The 12,005-nt window shown below is 41.7% G+C and overlaps 1 protein-coding gene across 4 annotated transcripts in view; it reads left to right on the top strand.

Moving 5' to 3' along the window:
• LOC132900393 (putative short-chain dehydrogenase/reductase family 42E member 2) overlaps positions 1 to 12,005 on the top strand; it is a 122,065-nt gene that overhangs the window by 19,526 nt on the left and 90,534 nt on the right. For all 4 annotated transcript variants that reach the window (XM_060942462.1, XM_060942464.1, XM_060942463.1 and 1 more), the window contains 4 exons: positions 1,916 to 2,099; positions 6,210 to 6,280; positions 9,309 to 9,470; positions 9,699 to 9,765. In XM_060942462.1, coding sequence (XP_060798445.1) covers positions 1,916 to 2,099; positions 6,210 to 6,280; positions 9,309 to 9,470; positions 9,699 to 9,765 — 484 coding nt within the window. The remainder of the gene's footprint in view (positions 1 to 1,915; positions 2,100 to 6,209; positions 6,281 to 9,308; positions 9,471 to 9,698; positions 9,766 to 12,005) is intronic.

Raw genomic sequence — 12,005 nt, forward strand, 5'->3', positions numbered from 1 at the left:
ATTATCAGTGGTCTTGTATGTCTTCCATTTTCTAATAATTGCTCCCACAGTTGATTTCTTCACACCAAGCTGCTTACCTATTGCAGATTCAGTCTTCCCAGCCTGGTGCAGGTCTACAATTTTGTTCCTGGTGTCCTTTGACAGCTCTTTGGTCTTGGCCATAGTGGAGTTTGGAGTGTGACTGTTTGAGGTTGTGGACAGGTGTCTTTTATACTGATAAGTTCAAACAGGTGCCATTAATACAGGTAACGAGTGGAGGACAGAGGAGCCTCTTAAAGAAGAAGTTACAGGTCTGTGAGAGCCAGAAATCTTGCTTGTTTGTAGGTGACCAAATACTTATTTTACCGAGGAATTTACCAATTAATTCATTAAAAATCCTACAATGTGATTTCCTGGATTCTTTCCCCCCATTCTGTCTCTCATAGTTGAAGTGTACCTATGATGAAAATTACAGGCCTCTCTCATCTTTTTAAGTGGGAGAACTTGCACAATTGGTGGCTGACTAAATACTTTTTTGCTCCACTGTACGTGACAAATTATATAAATGAAATTAAATTAAAAATTAAATTCATTTATAATAATTGTATAATTTTGTTTTCAAAAGGCAGAAATAAGATTCTTCAAATTTAGTCCCTGCCCTTCGGGTGTATTAACGTGCGCTGATCTCTGTTGATGACTTTGGAGTAAACCTCACCAGGAGTATTTGATTAATCTGTTTGCTTTGACTCTGCCCTCGATGACACAGTTTCAATAGAAACACCCCAAATTGCATATTCATTAAGGCAAATGTGCAAAAAAAAAAGGTGTTATTTTGCTCATGTGATGACAGTCCATTGTAGATCCTGTTACGAAAACACATCTTGTATTTTCATAATAGCGGTTAGCTTTGATAAATTCTCAGGTGATGCGTACCTGAATAATAAACGAGTAGCAGGACGTTAGATGAAGATAAAATGGATAAAGTGCTTGCTGTTTTTCTTTTACTTTGAGCCCCCTGTTGGTCACATTGTTCACCTACACTGCAAATCGAACATTCAAAATAGTCAAGTTTATTTTTATGGCGCTTTTAACAATAGACATTGACACAAAGCAGCTTTCCAGAAAATTAAAGACTTTAAACATGAGCTAATTTTATCCCTAATTTATCCCTAATGATCAAGCCTGAGGCGACAGTGGCGAGGAAAAACTCCCTCAGATGACACGAGGAAGAAACCTTCAGAGGAACCAGACTCAAAAGGGAACCCATCCTCATCTGGGTGATAACAGATAGCGTGATTATAAATAACTCACTTCTGTAACTGTCTCCTATATACAGTAGTCACAAAGTATAACTGTGTAACCAGGAAATTCATTATAGTTTTAACATGAAGTCTGTTTTGTTGAAGTTATAAACTGTTCATTGATGGAAACTTGAGTGTAAAACTGTTCATGATGACTGCAGTCTTAAAGTTAGCAAGTCAGCTGTAGTCCTCAGCCATAAATGTCTTACTGTAAGTGTCCAGAGCGTCTTCCAAGTGCGACTTTCGACTGTCCGTATGGGGGCCGTCCTCCACAGGAGCAAAGTGATGAGACTCCAGCCATAAATACTCCAGAAATAATTATGAATATTGCCGTCCTCTGGTGCAAAAGTAGTTTGTATTCAATGCTGCTGTCAATACTAATGAATGAAAGAAAATCCTGCGCAGCTCCCCTGAGCTAATATGCTCAATGCTAACTAGCTACCATTTAGCGGTAACCCATCATTAGCGCTCTGTTTACAGGCATTGTGTTTGTTGTCAAGCTCAGCTCACTATTATGCAGCCTAGATTTATTCCATCAGACAGCAGAGGTCACTTTGATGCCATCAAGTTGCTTCACTAAACACTTATTTGTTGACGTTGTGTGTGTGTGTGTGTTCTCTGGTGTGTGTCCCCAGTCATCTATCTCTTCATACGTGTCAGAGTTCTGTGCTGCTCTGCGGATTCACGTGTGCCTGTTCACCAGAGAGGACGCGCCGCTCCGATGTTCGTCCTGCTACATATCCCGTGCCGAAGTCGCTCTGTTTCTGCGCAACCTAGCACACAACGCTAACGGGCGCTTCCACTGGATCACAGACACAGGTAGAGGGTCAAGCAGCATGGTACTGTAACAGTGCTGGTGTTTCTTACAACCTTCTTCTTTTTACTCTACAGGTGAAAAATGTTAGCGATAACACAAAATAGCTAATGTTTCATTTTGGAAGAATAAACTTCGCGGGTGGGTGTCGGCTGGAATAGTAGTGTTTTCATGAAGAGCACCTAAACTGAGACCAAGTCGTGACCAAGACCAAGACTTTGAGGGGTTGAGATCAAGTCAAGACCAAGACAAGGCAGGGCGAGACTGAGTCAAGACCAGCACCAGACCAGTGTGTGTGAAGAGGGGGTGGGGGAGGGGCGACAGCCGTTAACAGGGAAAAAAAAATCTCAAATTAGCAACGAGCCACATTATTGGTCGCATTTGAAGCAGGAAGTTTTACAACCCCGATTCCAAAAAAGTTGGGACAAAGTACAAATTGTAAATAAAAACGGAATGCAATGATATGGAAGTTTCAAAATTCCGTATTTTATTCAGAATAGAACATAGATGACATATCAAATGTTTAAACTGATGTTTAAAATGTTTAAAATGTATCATTTAAAGAGAAAAATTAGGTGATTTTAAATTTCATGACAACACCACATCTCAAAAAAGTTGGGACAAGGCCATGTTTCCCACTGTGAGACATCCCCTTTTCTCTTTACAACAGTCTGTAAACGTCTGGGGACTGAGGAGACAAGTTGCTCAAGTTTAGGGATAGGAATGTTAACCCATTCTTGTCTAATGTAGGATTCTAGTTGCTCAACTCTCTTTGGTCTTTTTTGTCATATCTTCCGTTTTATGATACGCCAAATGTTTTCTATGGGTGAAAGATCTGGACTGCAGGCTGGCCAGTTCAGTACCCGGACCCTTCTTCTACGCAGCCATGATGCTGTAATTAATGCAGTATATGGTTTGGCATTGTCATGTTGGAAAATGCAAGGTCTTCCCTGAAAGAGACGTCGTCTGGATGGGAGCATATGTTGCTCTAGAACCTGGATATACCTCTCAGCATTGATGGTGTCTTTCCAGATGTGTAAGCTGCCCATACCACACGCACTAATGCAACCCCATACCATCAGAGATGCAGGCTTCTGAACTGAGCGCTGATAACAACTTGGGTCGTCCTTCTCCTCTTTAGTCCGAATGACACGGCGTCCCTGATTTCCATAAAGAACTTCAAATTTTGATTCGTCTGACCACAGAACAGTTTTCCACTTTGCCACAGTCCATTTTAAATGAGCCTTGGCCCAGAGAAGACGTCTGCGCTTCTGGATCATGTTTAGATACGGCTTTGTCTTTGAACTATAGAGTTTTAGCTGGCAACGGCGGACGGCACGGTGAATTGTGTTCACAGATAATGTTCTCTGGAAATATTCCTGAGCCCATTTTGTGATTTCCAATACAGAAGCATGCCTGTATGTGATGCAGTGCCGTCTAAGGGCCCGAAGATCACGGGCACCCAGTATGGTTTTCCGGCCTTGACCCTTACGCACAGAGATTCTTCCAGATTCTCTGAATCTTTTGATGATATTATGCACCGTAGATGATGATATGTTCAAACTCTTTGCAATTTTACACTGTCGAACTCCTTTCTGATATTGCTCCACTATTTGTCGGCGCAGAATTAGGGGGATTGGTGATCCTCTTCCCATCTTTACTTCTGAGAGCCGCTGCCACTCCAAGATGCTCTTTTTATACCCAGTCATGTTAATGACCTATTGCCAATTGACCTAATGAGTTGCAATTTGGTCCTCCAGCTGTTCCTTTTTTGTACCTTTAACTTTTCCAGCCTCTTATTGCCCCTGTCCCAACTTTTTTGAGATGTGTTGCTGTCATGAAATTTCAAATGAGCCAATATTTGGCATGAAATTTCAAAATGTCTCACTTTTGACATTTGATATGTTGTCTATGTTCTATTGTGAATACAATATCAGTTTTTGAGATTTGTAAATTATTGCAGTCCGTTTTTATTTACAATTTGTACTTCGTCACAACTTTTTTGGAATCGGGGTTGTACATTCAATCACAGTAACAATGTTCACAAATAAATCAGACAATGCACAGGCAATTTAGTGAAATCACAACAGTTGTGGTCTTGACTGGTTTTGAAATAAAATCCCGAGTGCTCTACATCTGAAACCGAGACAAAAATGTGGTTGATTCCGAGATGAGACTGAGACCTTCAAAAAGTGGCCTTGAGACAAGTCTTGAGTTCTATAACACAACGGAATAGTAGCCCCATCTCCATTATTTAAACTGAAGTTGGACGTCAGAACTTGGACTTACATCATTTTTGATCTCCATGTGTTCGAGTTCCAATGTGTGGGTGAGAAACATGAACCCCTCCTTTATTTGCTGATGATGATGCTGTGAGCAGCCATGTTGATACGATATCTTGTGCTCAACTCAGAGTTCCGAGCTGGGAATTCCAAGTTTGCAGGGTGTTTCCTTTGGTGGTCAGATAGCCGTCAGAGGTCGGAAATTCCGAGTTACGAGTTTTAGTTGAACGCAGTATTGTGTGTGCTGTGTGCTCTATGGAAGAGTTGTGTTTCAGGGAAAAGGGAAGAAACATTATTCCAGCTGGAGTCGGAGGGATGGAGCTAATTTCCGGGCCAGAAAAATGAAGCCTGGAATAAATAAATTAGCCAGATTGTAGTTTGTTGTAGTATTGCGCCTCTCAATTGTTTCTAATACTAATTGTTTAGAATTAAAAAAAAAAAGCCACCTTTCAGGCCTCAGTGGTTCAGTTTGTTTGGATTTGAACAAAGGCTGTGGTTAAAGGTGTTAAAGTGCATATTCTGGACCAATTTCAGGTTTTTTTATATGAAAGTATGTCCCTTTACACACTCATCCAGAAGGGTAATTTTGCACAAGGCCATCTGTCTACAGCAGAAAAAAATAAAATAACAAAACGCGTCTGGAAAAATCCCAAGGGAGTCTGTAGCCAGATTCGTGACGTCACGTGCGGAAGCGCCAGCAGGCTGCGCGAGCTTTGCACGGTTTCAGTGCACAGCCTGTGTAGACCAAGCGCTCCCATTTCTCTCTCATTGTCCGGTCTTTTGGAAAACGATGAGTAATAATCCCATCAAGATTGGTGTTGCGACACCCTCCTACGATACATCTGTTAACCATTTTAATAATTACGTGATAACGTTGAAGAAATTTGCAGAAAACCACCAGGTCGTTTTCTCATAAACAAACCAGTGCTGACGTAGGATTCAGAAGGAGGCGTCCCACACATGACGTCATGAAAATCAATGTTTGCCGGGAAATCCAAACACCAAGTTTTTTCAGAGGGAGACGCATTCGCCTCAAATGGCTTGATTTCAACTGAATTTTTCTGGTATTGCGCAAGGTAAAAAAATTGCACAAAATGCAAAATGTGACAGATATTTGACCAAAGTTCAATATAAAATAGGAGAATTACATTGATCTTGCTCCTGAATTTACCCGTGATATGCACGTTAAGGTTCAGATTGATATGGACACCAAAAAACAAATAAAAAACAGGAGGAAACAAAAATAAATCACTCGCTTCACGTCATTCCACTCAGGAACGTAAAACAATGCCAGACTGCAGATTGTAATAAGTTAAATGAAAGTTTTGCTTGCTTTGTTTTTAAGTATTGTAAGGCTTAATAATTAATAAAATACTGTATTAACAGTGTACTAAGTAAGAAAGAAAAACACTCAGTATCATGCTGTTACAGGAAAATAATCAACCACGTAGCAGTGTGATGAAGCAGAGTTAAAGCTGATAATCCTCCTCTTCAAGTACATCCTGAAGTTTTTTTATTTTTCTCAGAACACAGCAATGTGCAGGCTATAATTGTTTATTTATTAATGAATGAGAATTCATACTTTAAAAAAAATCTGTTTATGGTTACATTTGTTGTCGCAGAAACATATTATTATGATCATACAGTGATGAGACCAGCTGAGATGATTAAAAAGGACCAGATGTGACTGCAGCACTAAGTTCAGTCCAGTTGGATCGGAGAAAAAAAAAGAGCGATTATGCTGTTAGCAAAGCGTTTGAATCAGACACTCATTTAAAGCAATAAATAAACTGTGTGTGTGTTCTCACTCCTGGTCTCGGTCTCCACCGGCAGGTACAGTGGAGAGCGATGACCTCACTGCCCTAATCAGAGAAATGGAGAAGGCTGCTGATTACTGGCAGAAGGTGAGATGTGACCTAAATCATCTCTCTTTTACTGAATCGTCCTGAATAAGTAAGGAAGAAAAAAAACCCTCAGTGTTTGGGGGAAAATAATCAACAATGGCATGGTGTGATGAAGCTACACTTAAAGTTACCACCTGGAATTAGATTATTTTTCGATAATGGTACGTGTGACAAATGGAAAAATGAAAAATTAGCCAAAGACTGTGATTCTTTCTTACAGTTAATGTTTATGTGTAAGTCAGTTCTGCTCTCATTTCCATAAATGCCAAATAAACATCACCATATTAACAATTATACATGTGTATACAGTTAGGTCCATATATATTTGGACACTGACACAAATTTTTTTTTTTTTTTTTACCTGTTTACTGAAACATATTCAAGTTATAGTTATATAATGGACATGGACATAAAGTCCAGACTTTCAGCTTTCATTTGAGGGTATCCACATTAAAATTGGATGAAGGGTTTAGGAGTTTCAGCTCCTTAACATGTGCCACCCTGATTTTAAAGGGACCAAAAGTAATTGGACAGTTGACTCAAAGGCTATTTCATGGGCAGGTGTGGGCAATTCCTTCGTTATGTCATTCTCGATTAAGCAGATAAAAGGCCTGGAGTTGATTTGAGGTGTGGTGCTTGCATTTGGAAGATTTTGCTGTGAAGAAAACATGCGGTCAAAGGAGCTCTCCATGCAGGTGAAACAAGCCATCCTTAAGCTGCGAAAACAGAAAAAAAACATCCGAGAAATTGCTACAATATTAGGAGTGGCAAAATCTACAGTTTGGTACAGCCTGAGAAAGAAAGAAAGCACTGGTGAACTCATCAATGCAAAAAGACCTGGACACCAACAGAAGACAACAGTGGTGGATGATCGCAGAATAATTTCCATGGTGAAGAGAAACCCCTTCACAACAGCCAACCAAGTGAACAACACTCTCCAGGAGGTAGGCGTATCAATATCCAAATCTACCATAAAGAGAAGACTGCATGAAAGTAAATACAGAGGGTTCACTGCACGGTGCAAGCCACTCATAAGCCTCAAGAATAAAAAGGCTAGATTGGACTTTGCTAAAAAACATCTAAAAAAGCCAGCACAGTTCTGGAAGAACATTCTTTGGACAGATGAAACCAAGATCAACCTTGACCAGAAAAGATTGGAAAAGAGGAGTCATCATCAAACTCCCGAAGAAAGGAGATCTCACCATCTGTAGTAATAACCGCGGTATTACCCTTCTAAGCATAGCCGGGAAAGTACTCTGCATCTTGGTTCTCCTGCATACTAGAGATGCCGTGGATGAGCAACTCAGAGAAAACCAGGCTGGATTTAGAAAGGGGAGGTCATGCATCGATCAGTGCTTCGCCCTACGCCAACTAGTAGAAAAGTGCCTTGAATTTCAACTCTCGGCCAATATCAACTTCGTCGACTTTAAAGCTGCTTTCGACAGCGTAGACAGAGAATCCCTCTGGAAAATTCTTGAAGCATATGGGTTTCCCAAGAAGATAGTAAACATCATGAAGAACACCTATGACGGATCGGAATGCTGTGTCAAGGTCGACGGAGAAACAACTGAATGGTTCCCAGTATCGGCGGGCGTTAGACAAGGCTATGTATGGTCTCCAATGTTGTTTGCCATATTGATCGATTGGGTGCTGAAACAAGCCCTGGACAGGAATGACTGTGGAATTTTACTCGAACGACGAAGGAGCCCACGTTACCAGCAGCAAAGATTATCTGATCTTGACTTTGCAGACGACATCGCTCTTATTGATGAGTCGGAAGAAAGATTACAGTATGCAACCACTCAAGTGAAGGAGGGAGGGAGTAAAATAGGACTAACCATTAACTCCACGAAGACCAAAGTTATGGCTGTCTCAAAGGATAAATGCGACATTACAATCAGTCTAAACAACCAAAATGCGTTGGAGAAGGTGGAGGAGTTTGTTTATTTGGGAAGTACGATAACATCCGATGGTGACTTAACCCGAGAGATTAACAACCATATAGGGAAAGCAGCAAACGCCTTCAATAAACTTCTACCCATCGTGTGCCACAAGTCCATCCAGCTTCGCACAAAAATGGCAATCTATCAGGCCGTAGTAATTACCATCCTAATGTATGGAGCTGAAGCCTGGAACACAACAGTGCAGCAAGGGAAGCGACTATCGGCCTTCCATACTAGATGCCTTCGCAGAACTCTTGGTGTTTCCTGGAGAGAGCGTAAATCCAATGCGGAGATCTTCCAAAGAACTGGACAGGTTCCTCTAACGAACATCCTTCGACAAAGACGACTATCATGGTTTGGGCACGTTATGCGCATGCCTCCAACACGCCTGCCGCGCCGACTTCTTTATTGGGCACCTCAAGGATGCCGGCGCCCAGGCAGACAGCGTATGTGTTGGCGCGACGCGGTCACTAGAGACCTTCAACAATCCCTAACATATGAGGAGGCTATGGTGGCATCGCAGGACAGGAAAAGTTGGCGGTCGTTTGTGTTGGCGCTATGTGGGTCTACCCACGACAGCAGCAGTAAGTAAGTATTAGAAATGAACATTTTATTTACAATTATTTAATTTGTCCAATTACTTTTGAGCCCCTGAAATGAAGGGATTGTGTTTAAAAAAATGCTTTAGTTCCTCACATTTTTATGCAATCATTTTGTTCAACCCACTGAATTAAAGCTGAAAATCTGAACTTCAACTGCATCTGAATTGTTTTGTTCAAAATTCATTGTGGTAATGTACAGAACCAAAATTAGAAAAATGTTGTCTCTGTCCAAATATTTATGGACCTAACTGTATGTTTAATTTGTTTCTGACCATGAGCTGTTACTATAGAAACGATAAGCACGTTAATATAAACCTGTGATTCACAGCTGCACGACTGTCAGAGCTGCAGCTCGAGAGAATTAATCAACAGTTAGTTTTGAGACTTAAACAGCGCTGTGGTGGAGAACATGCTGGATGTAGTTTTAATCTCGTGCACTCGTGTGTGTGAAGTTGACCTGATGTTTGTGGTGTTACTGTGCAGTGCTGTGAGCTGGTGGACTCTCTGCTTCAGCGGAGCTCCAGCGCCGGTCCAGAGGAGGCTCATGATCAAGAGTGTCGTAGCCCAGCTCGATGCGCTAAGGCTTGGACGCAGAAACACACACTTCCTCCTCCCAGAGAGACCCGACTGAGCTCAGCCAGGCTGGTCAGTGCTTATACAACACTTACATGCAGTGTCCATCTGATATTTGTTTACTGGGAAGATTTCAGCAAAACAACATTGTTTGATCATCTGTTTCTTCCATACATCGCCAACTATTACGTGAGCTCGTCCTAGACAGTGCCCCTACTGGTGATGATTGATTTGGCGTAAACAGTGTACACTACAGAATGTTCTGTATTTAAAGAGCATTTTTTGTTTGTGTACACACAGAGGAGCCCGGAGGGGAAACGTTCACCAGCATGGAGGCCAAACAGTGCCAAAGCAGTCATTCCTCCTGGTGAGTAACACAATGAGCTGCTTCAAAGCACTACACTGGAGACTCCACTGAGCTTTATGAGTTTCCTAAAACAGAAAGTCCTAGAGTGTTTTATTCCTTATATAGCTATCTTTGTGTGGACATGAGTGTTTTACTGGGAAATACTCCACTCATATTTTTCATCCGAGCTCCATCCGGGACATGGAGAACCAAAACTGGGACATAAATCTCTATATGTCACTCACGAGGAAATCGATGAGTGAGTTGTTTTGATAAATTTTGGGACTTTTTTTGTGTGAATGTGTCGATATAATAAAAAGAAAATCACGCGTTGGCTTGAAGATATGAAGTTTATCTTCTCGTGTTGAAAAACTCACATTTTTCAGACAAAATCCATCGCGGATCTGAGTGACGTATTTAAATAATATTGGCTGGCGTTGAGTGGTCTATCAGATATATTCCATTCAGCTAGCATGATACTGAACGAGTTGAAGACAAGTAGCTGAATGGAATATATCTGATATACCATGAAAAAAAGCCAGCCAATGTTATTATTATTATTATTATTATTATTATTATTATTATTATACACACTCTCTTCATATCAGCATTCTTGAAGGCTAACGCTAGCTTACCCATGACTCAGTGCTGTTAGCACAGCAGTGCAGTTACCTTCCAGCTGGTGTAGTGTTAGCAAAGGCCAACGCTAGTGCAGTCAAGCCGAATATTATTATTATTTTCCCTGTGTAATTTACTTTTGCCTTGGTCATAACCGGCCGTACGTGCTCCTACGGCCGGTCTACGTGGAAAAAACGCAAGAAACGCACGGACGGCGCGCGTGTGACGTGCTGATTTTCGAGCCGTAGACTGGCCGCAGACCGGCCGCAGAGGTTCTTTGTCATGTCAGACAAACTCTACGGGCACTTATGTTTTTTTCAGATTTCAAGACAAACTTACGGCCAACGTGCGGCTTTCTCCACGAACAAAAAACAAACGCAGCGATTTGGGAAACGCCAAAAAATCGTACGTCCAGTTGTGACCTAGGCTTTAGTTACTTTTAAAATTAACATCAACAGCTACGGGCGGCACGGTGGTGTAGCGGTTAGCGCTGTCGCCTCACAGCAAGAAGGTCCGGGTTCGAGCCCCGTGGCCGACGAGGGTCTTTCTGTGCGGAGTTTGCATGTTCTCCCCGTGTCCGCGTGGGTTTCCTCCGGGTGCTCCGGTTTCCCCCACAGTCCAAAGACATGCAGGTTAGGTTAACTGGTGACTCTAAATTGAGCGTAGGTGTGAATGTGAATGTGAATGGTTGTCTGTGTCTATGTGTCAGCTCTGTGATGACCTGGCGACTCATCCAGGGTGTACCCCGCCTTTCGCCCGTAGTCAGCTGAGATGGGCTCCAGCTTGCCTGCGACCCTGTCGAACAGGATAAAGCGGCTACAGATAATGAGATGAGATGAGAGCAACAGCTACACACAACGGAGCGACCTGACAGCTAAAATTCTCTCTAAATCTAACCCTTTTATGGAAGCAAACCTGGCGGCCATGTTTGTTCACAAATTGTCACAGTCACTCGGTAGCGCTGAAGTTTTACGTTTCTCTGTCTCTTTTCCAGTTTTTCAAAGTCCGTTGATATGTTTTTTTCTTGTAAATATGCATGAAGAATATATAATGAAGTTTTAGTAGCCTTTCAGGTGTTCAGCGCATCTTTGGTTTCAGTTTATTTATTTATTGCTTAAACCTAGCACTGGATTAGCCTCATCTTCTTTCTTTCCCAGCCGACAAAGAAATGACTCTGCGCATGGGCAGCAGAAAAGTTTTGTCATTGGATCTTCGCATGAGCTCTGATGTGTGACGTTGTGTTGTCTTGACAGCATGCAATATTATAACCATATTGCATGCTCATTCTCCATTGGGGAGAGTGGCATAATACATGGAGGATAAGCGATATGCTAACAATACTGCATGCCATCAGTAAACCCACTGGAAGGGAATAGAACACGTTTTTATTCCGTGGAAAAAGTGGCCCATATGTATAATAATTCCTGATATTTCACCCCGATGACATCACTCCCAGTGTTTTCCTGCTGACTAGACGCGTGTTGTCAAAATGGTGAACTGGTTCAAAATTCCAATCCTTTTGATTAACTTGTGTTTTTGTGTGTGTGTGTGTGTGTGTGTGTGTGTGTGTGTGTGGTTGTGTCCATATAATATAAAGAACATTACATGGTGGTGTGAAGATATGAAGTTTATCTTTTCATGTT

Source organism: Neoarius graeffei, chromosome 16 (genome assembly GCF_027579695.1).
Source record: "Neoarius graeffei isolate fNeoGra1 chromosome 16, fNeoGra1.pri, whole genome shotgun sequence".
Lineage (NCBI taxonomy): Eukaryota > Metazoa > Chordata > Actinopteri > Siluriformes > Ariidae > Neoarius > Neoarius graeffei.